This window comes from Diospyros lotus, chromosome 10 (assembly GCF_014633365.1).
Source record: "Diospyros lotus cultivar Yz01 chromosome 10, ASM1463336v1, whole genome shotgun sequence".
NCBI classification, from domain to species: domain Eukaryota; kingdom Viridiplantae; phylum Streptophyta; class Magnoliopsida; order Ericales; family Ebenaceae; genus Diospyros; species Diospyros lotus.
Window position 1 is genome coordinate 20,118,304 of NC_068347.1, and position 23,044 is coordinate 20,141,347.

Consider the following 23,044-nt stretch of genomic DNA (forward strand, 5'->3'; position numbering starts at 1 on the left):
ATTCTCTACTTCATTGTTTATATTTCTTCCTAGTAGTAGCTAGAGGGACCATTAAATTGGGAGGTTTTACATTGCCTAGTCAAGGACTAGAGGACCTACTCATATTGAGTAGGGGGTTGATAGTGATATTGGTTTTAAAATCCTTAGTGGATAACTAAGGTAGTGGATTAAGCTTGGAAGGCTGAACCACTATAAATCTGTGTCTTCACTGCTCTTTATACTTTCTCTTTTAAGCTTGCATCGTTGCACTTTTGACTTTGTGTAATCATCAATAAGACCACATAATTATTCCTCTTTACACAAAAATATTTTCACTTTCCAAAAGAAATTTTTTTATATACCAATTCACCCCCCCTCTTGGTGGATACCGCATCAGCTCAATTCTATCAATTGGTATCAGAGCGTGGTTCCCGTTGTTTTCAATTAGGTCTAACAACCTAGGGTCAAGATCCACATAATGGCATACTTTTCTAGCTCATCTCATCATGAAGGACAGAGTACTTCTCGTCCACCTTATTTTGATGGTACTAACTACAATTACTGGAAAGCTAGAATGAATATCTATCTTATGCAGGACTCAAGTCTTATGCAAGCTATTAAGAAAGGAGTCACCTTGGCTGACATGGAAAAGATGGACAAATGGACAGCTGAAGAGAGAATGAGTATGGAGACAAATGCAAAAGCAATGAACACATTGATTTGTGCACTATGCCCAGAGGAATTCAGCCGAATATCAACATGCAAAACAGAAAAGGAAATTTGGGATAAACTAGAGGTAACTCATGAGGGTACAAACCAGGTAAAAGAAATAAAAATAAATATTCTGGTTCATGACTATGAATTATTTACTATGAAAGAAGATGAATCTATTAAAGACATGTACACCAGATTTAATGATATTGTTTCAACTTTAGAGTCTCTAGGAAAAACTTTTACAAATGGTGAAAAAGTTGGGAAGATTCTAAGAAGCTTACCTAGATCATGGGATCCTAAAGTCACTGCTATTACTGAGGCAAAAGATTTAGACAAACTTGAATTTGATAATCTACTAGGATCACTAATGACTCATGAAATCATGATGAAATGAAGTGATAATGCTGAACCAAAGAAAGATAAGAATGTAGCCTTTAAAGTTGAAAAAGAAGAAAAAGACTCTCAGGACAGCGAAGATGATGATTTTGCTCTGTTAGCTAGGAAATTTAAGAAATTTATGAAGAAAGGTAGGTTTAATCAAAGGAAGACATTTCGGAAAGAAAAAGATCAAAAAGAGTCTAATCCATCTAATGAGCTTCGATGTTTTGAATGTAAGAAGCTAGGTCACATTAGAAGTGACTGCCCCCAACTGAAAAAGATGGATCGCAAGGAAAGGAAAATAAAGAAAAAGGCTCTAGCTGCATGGGGTGAAGAAGATCTCTCATCAAGTGATGAGTCTCAAGATGATGAAGTTGCCAACATTTGCTTTATGGCCAATATTGAGGATGAGGTAAATTCTCAGCATCCTAATCTATCCTCTGACTTTACTTTTGAAGAACTTCATGATGCATTTAATGACTTGCTATGTGAATGTGAGCATATGAATGAGAAAAATATTGATTTAAAAAGAGAATTAAATTCCTTAGAAAATGAGGTAAATAATCTGAATGTTAAAATAGAACTGTTAGAAAATGAAAGAAACAATTTAAGTGCTGAAAAGGAAAATCTTTTGAAAGAAAACAAAGACATGAAGGAATTATTAGAAAAGTTGGTTGAAGGTAAAAATAAACTAGAAATGATACTTGGAGCTCAAAGAAACTTTGGAAATAAACAAGGAATTGGATTTGATCCATTCCAAGCAAGCTCTAGTAAAACAGTGTTTGTTAAAGCAGCAAACCAAAAATTTATTCAAAGAAAACCATTTTTCAAACCAAAGTTTTCAAAAAGAGGTATTACCTGTCACTACTGTGGAAAAGATGGTCACTCAATTAACAAATGTTTCATATGAAATTTTCCTCAAAAATTCAAACAAGTTTGGGTTCCTAAAGATGTAGTATCTTCTAACAAGAATGGACCCAAGAAGATGTGGGTACCAAAGGGAACAACGTGAATGATTTCTTGTGTAGACTGCATTGGTTTCAAATGATCCAAGGAGCAAGTGGTTCCTTGATAGTGGCTGCTCAAGGCACATGATAGGAGATCAAGATCTTCTCAGCAACATTGTTCTCAAGGAAGGAGGTAAGGTTTTCTATGGTGACAATTCTCAAGGTAAGATTATAGGTATGGGTTCTATTTCTTTTGAAAATATTACTTTAGAGAATGTATTTATTGTTGATGGTCTTAAACATAATTTGATTAGTATTAGTCAACTGTGTGATTTAAACTATGAAGTTTGTTTTGATGGTAACTCTTGTAAAGTTGTGTGCTCTAAGTCAAAAGAAATAAAATTAAAAGGAAATAGAGTAGGAAACATCTATCTCACATTCCTAGAATCTTCCAAAATGGAAAACTGTTTAGTTACAAATTCATCTCAATATTCTTGGCTGTGGCATAATAGGTTAGGGCATGCTACTATGAACCTAATAAACAAGTTAGTGAAACATGATCTTGTTATTGGATTGCCTAAGCTTAAATTTGAAAGAGATCACATTTGTGGCACTTGCATGAAAGGCAAACAAATCAGTATATCATTCAAACCAATAAATGAAGTATCAACATCTAGACCTCTAACACTACTTCACTTAGACTTATTTGGTCCAATGAGGACTCTAAGCTTAGGAGGTAAACAATATGTTTTAGTTATAATAGATGATTATTCTAGATTCACATGGGTAATTTTTCTTGCATCTAAAAATGAAACATTTAAGTCATTTGAAATATTTAGTAAAAGAATTCAAAGAGAAAAAGGCTTTTGTATTTCAAAAATTAGAAGTGATCATGGAGGAGAATTTGAAAATGAATCATTCAAACTGTTTTGTGAAGAAAATGGAATAGATCATAACTTTTCTTGTGCTAGGACTCCTCAACAAAATGGTGTAGTAGAAAGAAAGAATAGATCTTTACAAGAAATGGCTAGAACAATGCTTTGTGATAAAAACCTTCCTAAGTACTTTTGGGCAGAAGCTGTGCATACTGCCTGCCATATTTTAAATAGAGTTTCAATGAGGCCTTTATTGAAAAAGACTCCATATGAATTATTTAAAGGAAGAAAACCCAACATAAGTCATTTTCATGTGTTTGGTAGTACTTGCTATATTCTCAACAATGGAAAAGAATCTCTAGGTAAATTTGATGCTAAAAGTGATGAAGGTATATTCTTAGGTTATTCATCTCAAAGTAAAGGTTATAGGGTATTTAACAAAAGAACCCTAGTGGTAGAGGAAACAATCCAAGTTATAGTTGATGATATAAGCCTTGAGGTTCCAAAACCTAGAGAAGATGGTGAAAATAATGTAACTCAAAATTTTGAAAAACTTTCTATAAGACAAAATGAGTCTAATTCTCAAGAAAACGTTTCATTTGAAGAAGTTCAAGAACATCAATTTGAAAAAGAACCAACATTTTCAAGAGAAAGGAAATATGTCAAAATGAATGAAATCTTAGGAGATCCATCCAAAGGCATTAGAACTAGATCTTCCATTAGGAATGAATTCCAATGTGCTGCCTTCCTATCTCAAGTTGAACCCAAAAATATCAAAGAAGCTTTAAAAGATGAAAATTGGATTATTTCCATGCAAGAAGAACTAAATCAATTTGAAAGAAGTGAAGTTTGGAAACTAGTGCCAAGACCAAAGGATATCCTATTATAGGCACAAAATGGGTATTTAGAAATAAGATGGATGAAAATGGAGTTGTAACTAGAAACAAAGCAAGGTTAGTGGCTCAAGGTTATAGTCAAGAAGAAGGTATAGATTATGATGAAACTTATTCCCCTGTTGCTAGGTTGGAAGCCATAAGAATGTTGTTAGCATTTACTTGTTTAAAAAACTTCAAATTATATCAAATGGATGTTAAGAGCGCTTTCTTAAATGGGTATATTAATGAAGAAGTTTATGTAGAACAACCCCCGGGATTTGAAAATCACAAATATGAAGACCATGTGTTCAAATTATCTAAAGCTTTATATGGTCTAAAACAAGCCCCTAGAGCTTGGTATGAGAGACTTAGTAAGTTTCTCTTAGAAAAAGGATTTAAAAGAGGCCAAATAGATACAACATTATTTATAAGAAGTCATGATAAGGACATCTTATTAGTTCAAATATATGTGGATGACATCATTTTTGGATCTACAAATAAATCTCTTTGTGATCAATTTGCAATTCTTATGCAAGGAGAATTTGAGATGAGTATGATGGGAGAACTTAAGTACTTTCTAGGATTGCAAATAAAACAAGAAGAAGAAGGTATATATATTTCTCAACAAAAATACATAAGAGATCTTCTCAAAAGGTTTGATGTTCAAGATTGTAAACCTATGGCTACACCTATGAGTAGTTCTCAAAGCCTAGATAAAGATGAATTAGGGAAAACTGTAGATAACAAGCTGTATAGAAGTATGATTGGCTCTCTGCTTTATTTAACAGCTAGTAGACCTGATATTATGTTTAGTGTGTGCTTATGTGCTAGGTTCCAATCTAATCCCAAAGAATCTCACTTGAAAGCAGTTAAAAGAATTTTGAGATACCTAAAAGGATCTACAAATCTAGAACTATTTTATGCAAAATCAAATATTTTTAAACTAGTAGCATACACTGATGCAGATTATGATGGATGTAAAATAGATAGAAAAAGTAAAAGTGGTTCATGTCAATTCTTAGGAAATTGTTTGGTATCGTGGTCAAGTAGAAAACAAAATACAGTGGCTCTATCATCTACTGAGGCTGAGTATGTAGCAGCTGAAAATTGTTGTGCTCAAATATTATGGATGAAATACCAAGTAGAAGACTATGGCATAAGGCTTCAAAACATCCCAATAAAATGTGACAATACTAGTGCTATAGCTTTGACAAAAAATCCAGTGTTTCATGCAAGAACTAAACATATAGAAGTAAAACATCATTTTATTAGAGACTATGTTCAAAAATGAGACATAAGTCTTGAATTCATAGATACAAATCATCAAGTAGCAGATATCTTTACAAAACCTCTTGATAGAGAAAAGTTTGAATATTTTAGAAGTGAACTGGGATTAATCATAACATGAGTAAGTGTGTTGTGCTCCTTTCTAATGTTTGTTTTATACATATATATTATTGATAAGGCCAAGATTCAATTCTGTCAAATCAATATATATAATTGACAGAATGTTGACGAGCCAAAATTCATTTGTGATGTTTGGGGCATCTCTGCAAGTTTATCAGTCTTATTCTCAAATATAGTCGACAGCAGTTGTACTAGTGTTGACTAAGTCATTGAGAGATAGTCGACAGCAGGTTCAGCCTAGTAGACTATTCGCCTTGTGTAAGCCAAATTAGTCGACAACTATTTTGCATCTGTCGACTATTTCCTTGTTCCTTTAATAAAATAGTCGACAATCCTTATCATCTGTCGACTATCCCATCGTGCCTATTTAAAGACCAGGCGACTATCGGCCCCTATTTTTTTTAAAACCCTAACCGTCCGTGTTGTCGCTTCCCTCCCCTCGAAGTACCGAATTTTCTTTAACCTAGTGCATTCGGTTGTTTTTCTTTCTCGCGCTCCATCAAAGTGCCAAAGCACTTCATTTCATCCGGTATCCCTCGGCTCTAGCTGTCGCCCGATCTTTCGGCCATTTCGCACGGTTACTCTTGCTCTGTCTATCCCTCTTGTTTTGCTTCGTGTTTCAATCATTCCATATGGCAAGGACTAAAAACACAGACAAGGGCAAAGGCAAAGGAAAAGGGAAGGAAAAAGAATCGGGTTCTTCAAGCCGTCCTCCGTCCCATCCGAGACCTCAAATCCAACTTTTCATTTCTGAAGAGCAACAAGAAAGGTATTCCATGTACTTTGAGTCTCGTGAGGTCCTTGAAGGTCATTATTTGGACTTATCATTTCTAGAATCCATTGGTTTTCCCTACATTCAGACATTTAAGGATTTCGGTTGGTGGGATTTCTTAACAATTCATCGATGCATATATGAAGATGTGGTTAGGGCTTTTTATTCCAATGCCAACAATATCTATCATAAGAGAAAATCGGATAAAAAGTTTAAGACTAACATTGGGGATGTTCATATGGAAATCACCATGATGCTAATCCACGAACAATTTAAAATCCCTTTAGATGGAGAGGACTATGCTTCCTGGACTCAAGATTTTCTTCAAGCCAGTAAAGAAGTCATAGGAGATGACTCACTTACATCTAAGATTTCTGACACATCAAAAATGGACTTGAATACTAGGATTCTTCATCTTATTTGTTGTCAGATGATTAACCTTAGAAATGGAAGTTTCTCTCTTGTTACAAGACTTGACTTGTGGCTACTCCAATGTATTAAGGCCCGGAGAAGGCCAAATCTGTGTTATTTGATGATCAACTTGATGGTAGGTGCTCTTTCCACAAAAACTAGGTCCCTTCCTTATGGTATGGCAGTCAGTCTTTTACTAGATCGTCTGGTTGGAGACATGGACAGTGCTAGAAAAGTGTATCTCAGCCAATCTCAACACATTAATGACAAGACACCTATTAGAACTGGCTATGCAAACAGGGATGGGGAATGGGTTAAAGCAGACAAACTTGAAAGGCCTAGCAAGAAAAGAAGATCAGAAGGACCATCGTCATCTCATGAAGACTTAGTGGTTCAAGGAATGACAGATCTTAAATTAGACCTATCAAGAGTTGAAGCTAGTCTACAAGAATTTAGAGAAGAAGTCAGACTAGATCTACAGAGTCTTCATTAGCAGCAAGAAGATCTATCTTCTCAGATGGGGTACCTTATTCAGATGTTCTCCTCTCAGTTTCCTCCACCTGCTGCATCTCCATCCATTCCACCAGTTGACTCTCCTTCATCCGCCCAGTCTTCTCCTTCATCCATCTCTCCAGATGTTTAGATGATGCCCTCATCATACATTTCACTTTATTTTTACCTTATGTATGCTTGTTTTGGCAGATTTACCAATAGCTTTTGTTATATGTTTTGTTGAACTCAACTATCACTCTATGAATGAATGTTTTAGTATTGACATTTCACTCTTGTTAATGAATGTTTAAATAGGGCTGAATGATCTGGTTGAATTATCTATGTGCAGCTTGGTTCAAGGGGGAGCCTCAGTGTGTTTCAAAAAGGGGGAGTATTCTTATTTTTTTTGATATTGACAAAAAGGGGGAGATAAAATGAGTAAATTGATTTTCACATTTTTCATATTTGTTTTGTCATCATCAAAAAGGGGGAGATTGATATTTCACTCTTAGTAATAAAATAGTTTTGATAATAACTATATGAAAATCAATTTCTACTATGTGGATTATATGAATGAGAAAATGCATTTTTTAGTATATAAGTCTTAAAGCAAGATATGAAATATTGAGTATGGATGTAAGAATGATTTGTTTCAAATTATACTTTTGATAATCTCAACTTGCTTGTTAAGAATAATTTGTTTCAAATTATACTTTTGATAATCTCAACTTGCTTTCAAGATAATCAAAATGAGTCTTTAAAGAATCGAATAAGGATGTATTGAAAATTCAAGATTTTCAAAAGGATAGTCGACTATCAGGTTCATTCTGTTGACTATGCTTTGAAATAGTCGACTATTTTGATTGTTCTGTCGACTATTCAAGCATCTGTCGACTATTTTAACATCTGTCGACTATCGAGTAAGGATAGTCGACTATGCCTTCATATCTGTCGACTATTTTTGTTCATGAAATTCAAAAATTTCTTCACATTTTAGCATCTGTCGACTATTCAAGTATGTCTGTCGACTATTGGATTTTTGTATTAGAAATAGTCGACTATCAGTATATGTCTGTCGACTATTCTTAATTTTACTTGTAAAAATAGTCGACTAATCATTTTCTCTGTCGACTATTGTGTTTCACAGATTTTATAACGGCTAGTTTTTGGTGCATTAAATGCTCGCCAACCACCCACAACAGTCCAAAATTCAAACATACCCACCATCAACTATAAATAGGTGGTTGAAGATGCATTAAAGGCTGCTGGAAAAATATTGAATATCTTGAACGATCGTGCCTTCACTGTTACATTGAATTTTATCCTTCTTTCTCTCTATACTCTCATTTAAGAGGCTTTGATATATACTGTTCTATTACTTTTAAGCCTCATTTATTTATTTAAAGAGAGAAATTGTAACTAAGAGTTGTACTCTTAGATTCTCTACTTCATTGTTTGTATTTCTTCCTAGCAGTAGCTAGATGGCCCATTAAATTGGGAGGTTGTACATTGCCTAGTCAAGGACTAGAGGACCTACTCATATTGAGTAGGGGGTTGATAGTGATATTGGTTTTAAAATCCTTAGTGGATAACTAAGGTAGTGGATTAAGCTTGGAAGACTGAACCACTATAAATCTGTGTCTTCACTGCTCTTTATACTTTCTTTTTTAAGCTTGCATCGTTGCACTTTTGACTTTGTGTAATCATCAATAAGACCACATAATTATTCTTCTTTACACAAAAATATTTTCACTTTCCAAAAGAAATTTTTTTATATACCAATTCACCCCCCCTCTTGGTGGATACCGCATCAGCTCAATTCTATCAATCTCTCTCTCTCTCTCTCTTTTTTTTTTTACAGCATTAGAAATCACTAAATCAGATCTTATATTAAAGTTTTAAAGGCTTTTTAGGTTTTATATAGATATATATATATATGTATGAATCATGATTGATACATTAATTTTATCTCTATGAAGACTCAAAATCTGCTCATATGTTAGCTTTCCTAACATCTATATAATAGCCTTTGTAAGAAAGCAGAGGAAGCATCCAATAGCCATTAAACATGGACATTCCAAAATAGATGCTGTAAATATATTCAACACGTATGCCCATGTGATATGCTAAATATGCATTCTACAAGCACAAGCTGACATTGTATATAAATATTAGATGCACAATATAGTCATTGTCTTATATAAATAAGTGTTAATGGAATTACTTGCGGCTTCTTCCAACTTCAGTTTCAAGAATGCACAAGTGAGGGTTGCTCTATTACATTCACAATTCTTCAAAAAACATTATTAAGATCTCCTAGCTTTGTGTTGATAGGTATAAGAGCCTTTATTCCCATATCTTGACTTACTTAGGGAGTAAAAATTTTGTGTCACTAGTTTTGATCAATTTGAACGGTTATTTACATATTTAGCTTTCTTGAAAATTCTTACAAATTAGGGAGATTTTGTGAAATTGGTAAAATTTTATTCTAGAAGTTTTGGTGAATTTGTTCCATTATCCTAACAGTTGTGACTGCTGTGTATTTCTATCACAAATTTAACAAAACTAACTCTATTTGGTGCTACAATTCTAAACGACCTTCCATTGTTTACAACCATCCATTTTTTGCATTCATGGCAATTCTAAATTTCTTTTAGTTTAAAAAAGAAAATAAAGATTTCTAAAAACTAATTTAATTTCATGCCCGATAAGCCAACAACAGAAGCTATACTTGCAAAAATCTAAAAAAAGGTCAAGGGGTAAACAAAATTATTTATATATGATGTTTATAGGCATGGAAAAAAAACCTACAACAAAATCTTTAAAGGAATCTTATGAAAATTTTTAGAAAAGAATGGAGTATGAGTTGTTTATTAAAGACATACCCTCTTATTCACCTATAACTTACTTTTGGTATCTAACAAGCCCACATACAACACACTATATAAAAATATAATTAACATCTAAGGCTCACTAGATGAGTTGTTACATATTAAATCTTATCACTCACAGGATATATATAGTATTAAGCATTAATTTTTTTTTAAAAATAGGTGATCACCCACCACCCGAAGGGAGTGATTAAATCCTATCACTCACAGGATACATATAACACTAAGCATTAATAATAAAAAAATAATGGGTGATCACCCACCATTTGGAGGGAGTGATTAAATCCTATCACTCACAGGATGCATATAGTACTAAGCATTCAAAATTTAAAAAAAGGGGTGATCACCCGCCACCCGGAGGGAGTGATTAAATCCTATCACTCACAGGATATATACCTCGAACAATGTTGGTATCACAAATCATTACCAACTCCATTAACATACTGGTCAGAAAGTCTATCACCCAATCGCATCCAATTCCTATCCATCGTACTAGATACAACAAAAATTGATAGTATTAGAGATAGATTAAATTACAGAGCATGAGAATATGGGATAAAAACACTACCAGTATTTATGTACATATATATACATATATATATATATATCTACCGACCTAAAAGAAACAAAGCTCTTATATTAGTATTCTTTACATATATATTAATAATTCAAAAAAGTTAAAACTTTTGGCACACACATGGCATGACTCAACTGTTATACAAACTTGGTATGATCAATACTAACTTGATTACTTAATCCATACCTAACTTGGTATGATCAATACTAAGTTGTTAACCTAAAGCCCATAAGAAATATATTTTTCAGATCACAGGCTTACAATTCATGAACATACACATGCAGGCACATGATGTATGGGGATAGGTATCCAGATAGCAGTTCAAGCAAGTATACGTGTAGAATTCAACAAGCTGAGAGTAAGCAATTGTCCTTAACCTAAATAGTTGAGACAGAGCACTATAAATTTAAAATGCCTTCCATAGTAACACAATCTAATAATATAAATAAAGATAAAAATAGCCAAAGAGCTTAGATTCAAACTTAAGTAAAAAAGAAACATTAATTATTACAGTATCTAAGCGTGGTCATTTGCATTTGCAGAAGTTGATAGCATATTATCTTAATAAAAAACATACTGTGGGTGTTTGATGGAAATATTAACGAAGAAAATGTTAGATGAAAGCTGTTTGTGACTGTGTATAACATACATTTCGCAAAAATAGAAAATAAATAGAAAATTCTCTAACAAAACTTAATCTACAATTAAAAATCATAAAATATTTCACAGGAACTATATCCAAAGCAAATGATCCTGTAGACACCACTGGAACTTGTTTATGAGAGACAGACCGACCCAACCACATGATAGATCCCTTTCCAAATGAAGTAGTAATTTGATCCAACGCTTGCTGTAGGGCAAGATCTTTTTTGGACAGATTTTCATTGTTGGAGTCACTTCCATCTAATTTAGATTTCCTTTTATCTTCAAACAGGCATAAGACAAGACTCATAAGCTCTAGTGAATTAAACAAACAAAACAATGCAAAAAAGAAAGAAAGGAACATAAAAGAATTAAACAGAAAAAAATGAATTATTACTGAAAACACTACAAATTTACCAAATTTAACATATATGAGCAGCAAACAAATTTTAAAAATAAAAAGTAAAGCAAATATCCAAAAAAATAAAAAATAACCGAGAGGCGAGCGAGGGCGAGGCAGCTAATGAGGGCGAGCCATGAGCAATCGAGAGGCGAGGGTTAGGGCTAGGGCGAGGCAGCAAGCGAGAGGTGAGGGCTAGCCACGAGCGTGAGCGAGAGAGCGAGGGCGAGGCAGCTAGTAAGGGCGAGCCATGAGCAATCGAGAGGCGAGGGTTAGGGCTAGGGCTAGGGCTAGGGCGAGGCAGCAAGCGAGAGGTGAGGGCTAGCCACGAGCGCGAGCGAGAGAGCGAGGGCGAGCAAGGGGTGAGAACCAGACAGCGAGGGCGAATGTGAGAGCAAGGCAGCAAGTGAGAACGAGAGAGCGATGGCGAGGCAACGAGTAAGAAGTGAGAGCGAGAGCGAGGGCGAGCTAGAGAGCCAGAGATGGGGACTTAGGGATTTGGGGGAGGATTGGGGGTTTTGGGGGGAAAGGAGGGATTTTGGCCAGGAAAGAGGGATTCTCGCCTCTTCAATTTATTTGTTTTTTTTTCTAATATTTAATAATTTAATAAAAAATAATATTTTATATGTTCTTTTTAATATGTTCATGTATTCTTTTTAATATGTTTATATTTTTTTAATATATTATATTATCAATAAATAACTAATGCTCAATTATCATAGTTTAATAATTATATTTGTGCATTTATAGAAAAATATAATTATATTAAGAATTACTTATATAACTGTTAGTTAAATTTTAATAATTTTTTTATTATTTTATGGTTCAAATTAAAAATTTTAATCATTAACGACAACTTATTTTACCTGTCGTTAAAAGTTATCTTATAACGACGGGATTTATATTTAGTCGTTAATAATACTACATTAACGACCAAAATTAATTTCATCGTTAATTTTTTATTGTTAATGTCTATTTTTGTTATAGTGTCTTATTTTGACACAATGAAATGAAGTGCTTATTAAGAAAGCATTTTCAAATTTTGATTTTTAATAGGAGTCTTTTTTTTACTAAAATTTTCTTTCACACTAGAAGTAAAATAAAAAAAAAAAGTGAGGGAAAATAGGAGTGACTTAGATTTATGGCGAGTTTCCAAGAATTTCAATGTTTAGATTAAGATTTCATATTGTAAGACTTTTCTGATCTTAGAATTTATGAAAAAATTACAAATTTTCTAAGATAATATTAAAAAACTAGTATCCATATGGTACTAGTTTAAAATATACATTAAGGCAGAACTAATTTAAATATAATTTAAATTGAGGATTCATAAAAGCACTTATTTAAAACTCATTAATATAAAAAATTAATAACACAAAGGTAGAGGAGACCAATTACCCCCTCTTTATTGTACAGACGAAGAACAGGATTTTACATTTTTTGCATTTTTTTGAAAGAAGACTCATTTTTCTTAGCCTCCGTTTGTTTCTAGGAAAATATTTTTTTTATCACAAAAGGGAAAAAAATACACTTAAACAGCATAAATCACACTTTTCTTCATCTCCGTTAGCTTTATCAGCATCGCCGCTGCCCACCTCCGTCGACTCCTGCAATGTCGCCGCCATCCGTCGTCTCCAGCTACATCGTCATCGTCCGTCGACCCTTGTTGTGTTGCCGCCGTCCCCGTCGGTCGACACCGTCTCCGAATCTGCCATTCTACATCGCAACCTTAGAACTCCTTCATCGCCTGTGTTGGACGAGTTCTGCTTGAACCGCCCTCTGCGTCCCATTTATACTCGTATAATAATGTCCTGAAAACTATGCTAACTTTACGAAAGTGTATCACATTGTCTCACTGACTGTTACACAAACAAAATTATGTTAAACTTGCCAAAATGTTCTCAAGTAAATAAAATGCAGAATATACCCTCCAGCGGAATACACAACACAAGAAGGGGTGAATGTTTAGCTCTCAAAACTCCTTTGCGGCCAAAGGTACTTGATAAGGCAATTGACAATGGCTGGTACCTGGAGCCTGGCTGTAAGGCAGAGGACAGGACCTACTATATATATATATATAAGAAGAAACACCGTATGGGTGGTGAGGAGGAAGCAGGAAGGAAATTAAAAACCTTGTGATTTTTATCATTTTGAATTTGACAATATACATTTTGATTTATGTGTGTGTATATCTATATAATATAGCAAGAAGGTTTTTGAAAATGTGTAGAGACAATCTATGTTTGTGTGGCTGAGATCCACGGCTGCTGAGATCCACGCCCCCCCCCCCCCCCGCGCAGCCGCCCGCCCAAAACCATCCCATCACGCCTCTCTCTCTCTGTTTCCCTCTCAGCCTCTCTATCTCCCTCTCTGTTTCCCACTCGCCTGCCATTGTCGCCCACGCCCCCACTGCATCTCTCTCTCCCACTCTCTTTCTCTCTCTCACCCGCGGCCGTCGCCGCCCCTCGCCCACACCGCCTCTCTCTCTTCCTCTCTCTTTCTCTGTCTCACCCGCAGCACACACCCCATCGTCGCCGCCGCTTGCCCGCCATTGTCACCCACACCCACACTGCCTCTCTCTCACCCGCGGCTGACCCTCGCCCGCCCCCTTCTCTCTGTCTCTCTCCCTCTCTCGCCTTCGCGTAGCCCACCCACGCCATCGTCGCCGCCGCGTCTGCGCACTGCCGTCGCCCCCCGCCACGCCGTCGCCGCCCACTTCCAAGGTCCTCTCTCTCTATATATATATAGATATATATATATATATATATAGATTTCTGTATTTGGTGTTCACTTCCAGGTCTTCATTTTAATTTAGTGTTAATTTAATTTAGTTTAGTTTATGTGTGTATTTGATTATTTTCTGTATATAGATTTAGTTTATTTAGTTTAGTTGACTGTTTTATGTTTTAATTTAGTGTATTACACGTGTGTGTTAATGTATATTTGATTATGTGTGTTAATTTAGTTTAGTGTAAATTCATTTAGTGTTAATTTAATTTAATTTAGTGTTAGTTTAGTGTAAATTAATTTAGTGTTAATTTAATTTAGTTTTGTTTATGTAAACAAATATGTGTGTTAATTTATGTACATTTCATTATTTCTATCCTATTATTTTGTGTATTTTTTATAGTGTTTTATGTTTAATTTAGTGTATTATATAGATATACACGTGTGTGTGTGTTAATTTACTGTTTTATGTTTTGTGGACATTTAATATTTTAAAATTATTAATTTAGTGTATTATATTGATTTACTGTTTTATTTAGTTTATTATTTAGTTTAGTTGACTGTTTTATGTTTTAATTTAGTGTATTACACGTGTGTGTGTGTGTGTGTTAATGTATATTTGATTATGTGTGTTAATTTAGTTTAGTGTAAATTCATTTAGTGTTAATTTAATTTAATTTAGTGTTAGTTTAGTGTAAATTAATTTAGTGTTAATTTAATTTAGTTTTGTTTATGTAAACAAATATGTGTGTTAATTTATGTACATTTTATTATATATTTCTATCCTATTATTTTGTGTATTTTTTATAGTGTTTTATGTTTAATTTAGTGTATTATATAGATATACACGTGTGTGTGTGTTAATTTACTGTTTTATGTTTTGTGGACATTTAATATTTTAAAATTATTAATTTAGTGTATTATATTGATTTACTGTTTTATTTAGTTTATTATTTAGTTTAGTTGACTGTTTTATGTTTTAATTTAGTGTATTACACGTGTGTGTGTGTGTGTGTGTGTTAATGTATATTTGATTATGTGTGTTAATTTAGTTTAGTGTAAATTCATTTAGTGTTAATTTAATTTAATTTAGTGTTAGTTTAGTGTAAATTAATTTAGTGTTAATTTAATTTAGTTTAGTTTATGTAAACAAATGTGTGTTAATTTATGTACATTTCATTATTTCTATCCTATTATTTTGTGTAATTTTTATAGTGTTTTATGTTTTGTGTACATTTGATATTTTAAAATGTTAGTGTATTAATTTAGTGTATTATATAGATATACACGTGTGTGTGTGTGTTAATTTAGTGTGTTAATTTAGTTTAGTGTAAATTCATTTAGTGTTAATTTAATTTAATTTAGTGTAAATTAATTTAGTTTTGTTTATTAATTTAGTGTATTTCATTTAGTGTATGTGTTAATTATGTGTATTTGATTATTTGATTATTCATTATGTACATTTGATTTAGTGTATTTCATTTAGTGTATGTGTTAATTATGTGTATTTAATTTAGTGTATTTTTTGTATACTTGATATTTTAAAATTATTAATTTTTTGTACACGTGTGCCATCGCCCCTGCAGTCGCTCACACCTGTCGTCGCTGCCACCCGGCCACAGTGCAGCTCGCCTCGCCGTCCCCGTTGCCCCTGCCAACGCCACATATGTGTATGTATTTCTGTGTATGTATGTAATGTATGCCAGAAATGATGATGTTCGTTTAAATATATTTTGTGTGTTTGTTGCTCATTATTAGATTGTGAAGGAAGTTGTCAAATGTTTAATGTTTTCAGTTTGGAATCTAATGTTTGCAAATCTATGTATACATTTCTATTTGTTGTTCTTTGTTTAATGTTTATGTATGCATAGAAGCAATATAATGTTTCCTTTTTATATTTTGTGTTTGCAAATATATTTTGTGTGTTCTGAAATCTAATATTTGCAAATATATTTTGTGTGTTTGCTGCTCATTCGAGTTACGTTTGGAATCTAATGTTTAATGTTTATGTAAGATCTTAATGTTTAATCCATTTGACAGAAACGCTCTCATCTCAAATAAACTCCATTTGCATTAATATTTAATGCAAGATTTCTTTTTTACTGATTTCTACTCCACTTCCCATTTCACTTCATTTTTTAACTGTTTCGCTCTTTTCACTCATTTCTGCAAAGATTTCTTTCACATAATTCTTAATGCAAGATCTTAATGTTTAATCCATTTGCAGATAATGTTTAATCCATATAGATTAACAAAAATGCATATATATAGCGTTTCTGTCAAATGAGCATTTCAAATCTTAATGGGCGTTTCTGTCAAATTTTTAATTAATGAGCGTTTCTCTTTTTATTTGAGTGTTTCTGTCAAATGAAGTGAGATTGGAGCGTTTCTCTCTTTAGATTATAGAGCATTTTTTTTAATTCAATTTTTTTATTTTTTATTATACAACGTTATACAATAACTTTAATTTTTATTTTTATTCAAAATTTAGTCTTAATATTATTTACGCGCATTCCCTAGTATATATATAAAGCTCAATCTAGAGTATTTGTATCACATTAAGTTATATTAAATTTAAATTTATTAAATTATATTAATTAGAATAAAAGTGAAAAGGACAATTTGACACTTATTTAAGAGCAAAACAGTGATACAGCTACTTACCTCCGAATCACAACAAATTAGAAATAGGATACAGCTATTAGAAATAGGATACAGTGACACAGATCCAAAGCATGGTGGAAATAGAATTTTCAAATAGTATAGTGTATGAGAATTTGAGAAATATTCAGTCTATTCCGCGTGAAATCTTGATTTCTTGATTCTAATCTTGTTTGACGTCTTTGCAATAAACTAACAAATAAAAATATTTATTATAAATTCAGTTCAAGGCAGACGAAGGAGCACAAACCCAGCCGAACCTTCGATTCCGACGCGACGCCACCAACCGCTACGGCGCCACCACACGGCCGTTTGTTTTCTCTTGTCGTCCATTTTCCCGCGAGCCCCCTTTCCTTTTCCTCAATTTTGGCGACCACAAGTGTCTAACCAACCTCCAAATCTCTCTTCCTACACAACCCACATATTTAGCCTCTCTACGATGCATTTGCATGCGAAGAAGACAAGGCGATTCAAAACTTTTCTCTGTTTCCGGCCTGTCGCCGTCGACCACTATTCAGTCAAGCCAGGCCGTGACGGTTGTGTCGACGACGGCAGTTCCGGCGATCCGGCCTTATTCTCGCACTTATCTGAAGACGACAGCATGGCGCTCCCCAAGATCTTCACTCGTATTTCCAAAGATGAGGTCAAGATTTGCTCTGATGAAAATCTCGGCAAAGAAGGGTCTCGCCGCCGTTTTAATCGTTTTCTTAAAGCCATTTTTTTCGGGGCATCACTGGTAATTGTTATTTCAACTATTTTCGTACAAATCTTGTCTGTTTTCAATTACATTATTAATGAATATGGGTCGTACTGTTTCGTTTCAATCGACAGGCCAAGAAGGTTAGAATCAAGAAAGCACGGAAAAACTCCAACGCATCGTTAAGAAGCAAGAGCGTGTCTGGAAAAACCAATGGAACTTTGGATTCAGCGAAAGTGAAACCTGTCAAAGAACAATCTACGGTCTTTAGACCAAAGAGTACTTGTTTTGGTGGCCCAGCCACTTCGACGACGCCGTTCTCTTCTTCATCCGCTTCGTCCATCAGTTCCAATTCCAGATCCTCGTTGTACCGGAAAGTGGAAGAAGGTTGCATTTCAAATGTGGGGTTGTGCTTTCTCCTTGTTTTGTTGTTGGTTTTGATCGTTTGGGGGAAGGCTTGCTCGATAGTCTGCACCTCATCGATGCTATTTCTGGTTCCCAGCCGGAGGGGGATTCACTCGCCGGAGGCCGTCGTTTACCCGGCGGAGATGGACTCGGCGGAGTACAAGAAACGGGTGATCATGGATGGGCTGCTCGAGAGAAGTCGCAATCGGGTAGCGTATCTCTGAACTTTGACCATTGGAATTGAACGGTTTTCTATAACGACCTCGTGTTGGACCAACAAGGCTAGAGAGTAGCGACAAGTCAACGCCTGTGTAGTATAGTGCCCTTCACATTTTTCAGTTCTTGTATTTTGCCAAGGGAATCAGCAAAATTTTCCCTTTAAAGCTGCTGCGATTTGAAAATGTATGAACAGATTTTAGTCGTCTTTTATTATAATAAAATATGTATAATACGGTACAAATATACTGTGAAACATAAAGCACGAATACAATTATAAAAGATTAAACCAAGAATGATCCAAGAAGGAGGCAGAACCTGCAGGCATTTGAACTGTTGTAACGTACTTTCTTGGCCGATGCAATCTTATGAAGGAGGACCGAAAATTGGAACCGATAGACAGACGAAGCACACGAAGAAGAAACAAATGAAACCCACCAAGTACGCTCTCTCTTCTTAACGATGGCTGCGAGTTTTTTCGAGCTTTCCTGATTCTAATTAATTAACAACCCACCAAGTTTTATTAACCAAACAACAAATGAAAGAAACAAATATATCATGAAGGATCAATGATGTGTTGAAGATGGTACGTACTTCTTTCGGGATGTGTTTTGGTTCGCCACCAATGGACAAATTGAGAAAATTGGACTCCTATATATAATAGTCATATCACTGTATCCATTCTTGATATGTTTTAAACTAAAATATATATGTATATATATATATATTGATAATCTTATCTTATTTTAAATAGAACTTATCTTAAATAGAACATTCTAACATTTGTTTAAATTAAAAAAAAACCTAATAAATAAATGTTTTCAAATTAACAACAGCTTCATTTTTTCCTTTTCTTGGTAACAATAGCTTCATCTACTTTCATATTTCCTTAGTAGTTGACCTACTAAATAAATATACGCAAAAGCTGCAAGACACCTAATTAAAAAAATATATTTATATTTTATTTATGTTATCTTCGATAAAGCCATATTTTTCATATTAATTAAGGGGTATTTAATCTTTTGAAACTCACAAGCCAAGAAAGAGGATTGAGTAATTGGCGAAATTCAACTAACTTTAAACAAGAAGCTTATAAAGAGAGACTTGCTGAGGAAAATGGGAGCTGACAATTGAATGAGAATGAACTTTTATTGTTATGTTATAGGTAAAAGTTTAAAAAAAAAAATTAAGTTCAAAATAATATTTTGGGTTAAAAATATGTAATTTTTTTCTTAATCAGGGTGTTTCATGTAACATGTAAACTGGATAATTCTGACATTTACAAATGTCTTAGAAGGATCTATAAAAATAATAGACATTATCCTTTAAGAATCTTAATAAAACCTTAGTACGAAAGGGATGGACATTATTTATTAAAAATCTTAATTTTAATAAGATATTGGAATATTGAGATAAATATTATTTATAAAAAAAATCACAAACTAAGGAGATTTAAGATTGTCCTAATCCCCTCCATAAATAATAGGTCTTTATTTTAGAAAATGTATATCTTTAATACTGATGAAAATTTTGCTCTCAATCTTTTAACATGTTTAGTATTTAACTTACACATCAAAGTGTTTGGGAGAGAACTTCTCTGCGTTCTCTGATTGTTTTCTCTCTTGCAGTATTAGGATAGGTAGCATAAAAACGCGTTTGGGACATTGTTTCGGCATTTTCAAATCGTTTCTAGTTTCGGAGACGGCGAGAATGCCTAGAAACGAATTTTGGGGCATTTCTGTAAATTGCGAAACGTATGGGGCCGTTTCGCAACTTACTTAAACTTGTTGGAAACACATTTCAGCCAAAAACACATTTTCGGTGACCAACAGCCTCGCAATTTGGAGGTGAAAAGCTAGCTACTTGGCGCCGCCCACGTCGCACGCATCCCAAAAGTACCTTTACCCAATGCCCATTTTCTCTATCTTTTCTTCTTCTTCATTTTTCTAGTTTTTTCTCCTCTGCTATCACTCACGCACACTAGTTAAGTTGCTATTCTTGGTACTAGCCTCGCCACCGTCCGCCATTCCTTCAGTCGATTACCGCCGTCGCTCCTTCTTTGGGTGTCAACCCCGAAGTCTCATCGCCATTCGCCGTCGCTCGCTCCTTCTCAGGTCACTGCGGGTCTCTCTCTCTATCTCTCTCTCTCTATATATATATTCATTACTGTTTGTCTTTGTATTTGGTTTGTATGTGTTCATTATTATTTGAATTTGTATGTGTTCTATGTGTGTGTTCAATATGATTGTTCTGTTTCATTTGTATCGTATTTATGCTGCTCTTTGTTTGGTTTAAGGATTTGTATGTGTTTGTATATTGATAGGGCTTAATTGTTTACATATTTTTATCTAATTTTTATCTTAACCTTGTATTAATTTCCTACATAAATGTGTGTTTATATAGATTTTATATTATTTTAATATCTTTTTGTAGGAACTTGGCAAAGGAAATTAATTTGAAGATTTGGGCGTAAGAGAAAAAAAAAATATTATAAAATTAATTTTTAAATAAATAAATATTTTAAATAATTAATATTATAATATAATTAAAGTTATTATATTTAATAGTATATTAAATATTATATATATTATATTATATTTTATCTTATATTATTTATATATATAATATTATAATAAGATAACTATTATATATATATATATTAATGGTGGTAGTGGCGTGTGAAGGGCCTTAGGGCTCCATGCGCCACACATATATATATAATAATATGGAAGGCTAGTGAAGGAAGAAAATGGAGGAAGCGGCTGAGGCGCGCACAATGAATGTGAAGAAGCAATTGGAGATTGGGAGGACAAAGGAAGCGGTGCACAAAGGTAGCCGCGCACAGAACAGCGACGCTGCAACACAAGGAACTGAGGATTAAAGTATTGTAGCGGCCAAAGATTAAACGGAAGCAGCGCACTGCACAACAACGTGACCCAGATCTGTTTCAGATCTGGGCAAGGAACTTCTTTCTCCTTTCAATTTCTGTTGTTATTTTTACTTTAATAATGCTACCTAATTTATTTTAGCTAGGGTTTGGATGAATTTTAATATTGGGATTATGTGATTATTTGTTTAGTTTGATTCAAAACCTGATTATTATTTGCATGAGGATTTTATATTGTTGTGCTTAATGTTTTAAAGGATTGACCACCTTTTAATGATTTAATGATTTATGCATGACTGACTAAAGAATTGTTATAAATTAGATCTATAGGCAATATAAATCACATGCTTGACTATGAGATCGAAAAATGATTAGCTCATGTGTGGAAATCAAGGAAGTTCAGTGAGTCAAATCCCCTTCTAAGATTAGAGGTTTCTAAAGAACTTAATGCTTATTTATTTCGTTGATATCTGCTTAGAAATTTGACAGTGAAATTGAAATTAATAAAGGATTAATATGACTTGAGAAATCTTATTAATTAATTGAGGGGAATCCACCATCACATGCAAATAATTATAAAATACTGTAAAAGTATTTGTGGTTTTGAATTGGGTTGAATAGATAATTACATAACCTAGATTAAATGAAATTTAAACCCTAGTGCATTTATTAATTAATTTTTCTCACAAAGAATTCATTTATTTATTTATTTTTATTTTTATTCATTCGATTAATTAATTAGTTCAACTTAAGTTAATTTAAAATTGTTTTGGTATTGTGATCTAGTTCTCGTGGGATCGACACTCTTTTTATCACTATATGCATATTTGACTAGGGTGCCCTTGCCCGAATTAATTGTGCATAAATCACACATCAAGTTTTTGGCGCCGTTGCCAGGACTAGTTTATTGTATATCAAAACTGCATAATTTAGCCTTAGATTGAACATCTTTTTGCTTTCTTTTAGGATTTGCAATTTTAATTTAATTTTATTATTTATTATTTTTTTCATTCTTTTTGAAATTTTATTTATAATTTTTTAATTTTTAGTATTTTTTTTTCTTTATAGGTTTCAATGGTGCATGACACGCGCTAGTGGTGGAGAATTGATACCCCTTGATCAAGAAATTGAAAAAACTCTGAAAAAACAAAAAAAGAGAAAAGGAATAAGATGGAGCAAGAACAAGCAACCCAAACTAATTCAAGGACATTGAGCTCATATGCTACACCTACTCTGGATGGCACTACATCAAGCATTAGGAGGCCCAATGTGTAAGCAAATAACTTCGAGATCAAGCCTGCAATTATTCAGATGATCCAGATGAGCGTACAATTTTCTGACCCTAATGATGATCCTAACTCTCATATTGCTAATTTTCTTGAAATATGTGATACTTTTAGGCATAATGGAGTTAGTGAGGATGCAGTTCGACTTAGGTTGTTTCCTTTTTCCTTGAAAGATAGAGCAAAAGAATGGCTTAATTCTCTTCCAGCAGGTTCTATTACTACATGGAATGATTTGGCACAAAAGTTTTTATCTAAATATTTTTCACCTTCTAAAACGGCTAAATTAAGGAATGACATAACAACTTTTTCACAATTTGGTAATGAATCCTTATATGAGTCGTGGGAGAGATTTAAAGAAATGCTTAGGAAATGTCCTCACCATGGTCTACCTATTTGGAGGCAAGTGCAAACTTTTTATAGTGGCATTAATCAATCTTCTCGTTCGATGTTAGATGCAACTGCAGGTGGTACCCTTATGAGGAAAACTCCCCAGGAAGCATATGAACTTTTGGAGGAGATGGCAGCCAACAGTTATCAATGGGACAATGAAAGAGAAAATAAAAAGGGAGTTGGAATTTATAATGTTGATTCTATCACTGCTTTATCTGTTCAAATTGCTGAATTAAATAAGAATTTGGGTAATTTAGGGGTTTCAGCTATGAATGATTCTTCTTCTTCTTCCCCTCATTTTCTTTCTTGTGAGCTTTGTGGGCGAGGGGGACATGCTAGTGTAGATTGTCAAGTAGGAAATCCTTTTTCTTCTGGCTCTTTTGAACAAGCTAATTTTATTTCTTATGGTGGCAAC

General features: G+C 33.7%; 1 protein-coding gene, 1 long non-coding RNA gene and 1 other non-coding gene across 3 annotated transcripts; 1 reads left to right on the forward strand and 2 right to left on the reverse strand.

Annotated features, from left to right (window-relative positions):
* The first annotated feature begins 553 nt into the window (after positions 1 to 553).
* LOC127811165 (uncharacterized) lies at positions 554 to 5,059 on the forward strand. Its single transcript, XM_052350872.1, has 3 exons — positions 554 to 1,074; positions 2,126 to 3,466; positions 3,916 to 5,059. Exons 1-3 carry the CDS (start codon positions 554 to 556, stop codon positions 5,057 to 5,059), a joined length of 3,006 nt encoding a protein of 1,001 aa, XP_052206832.1.
* A 12,985-nt stretch (positions 5,060 to 18,044) lies between these two features.
* LOC127812111 (uncharacterized) lies at positions 18,045 to 18,785 on the reverse strand. Its single transcript, XR_008025820.1, has 3 exons — positions 18,661 to 18,785; positions 18,385 to 18,560; positions 18,045 to 18,237 (listed from the first exon to the last, which is right to left on the reverse strand). It is a non-coding gene; the product is annotated as an uncharacterized LOC127812111 (long non-coding RNA).
* A 3,734-nt stretch (positions 18,786 to 22,519) lies between these two features.
* On the reverse strand, positions 22,520 to 22,626 carry LOC127812380 (small nucleolar RNA R71). Its single transcript, XR_008025884.1, has one exon. It is a non-coding gene; the product is annotated as a small nucleolar RNA R71 (small nucleolar RNA).
* Between the last annotated feature and the right edge of the window lie 418 nt (positions 22,627 to 23,044).

Bases quoted from the DNA above. Each gene is read 5' to 3' on its own strand.
- LOC127811165 (XM_052350872.1), top strand. From the start codon at position 554: ATGAATATCTATCTTATGCAGGACTCAAGTCTTATGCAAGCTATTAAG. The intron at 1,075-2,125 runs CATGATGAAATG...AAATGATCCAAG, and splicing joins TCACTAATGACTCATGAAAT to GAGCAAGTGGTTCCTTGATA. The intron at 3,467-3,915 runs GTCTAATTCTCA...CCCTGTTGCTAG, and splicing joins CTTTCTATAAGACAAAATGA to GTTGGAAGCCATAAGAATGT.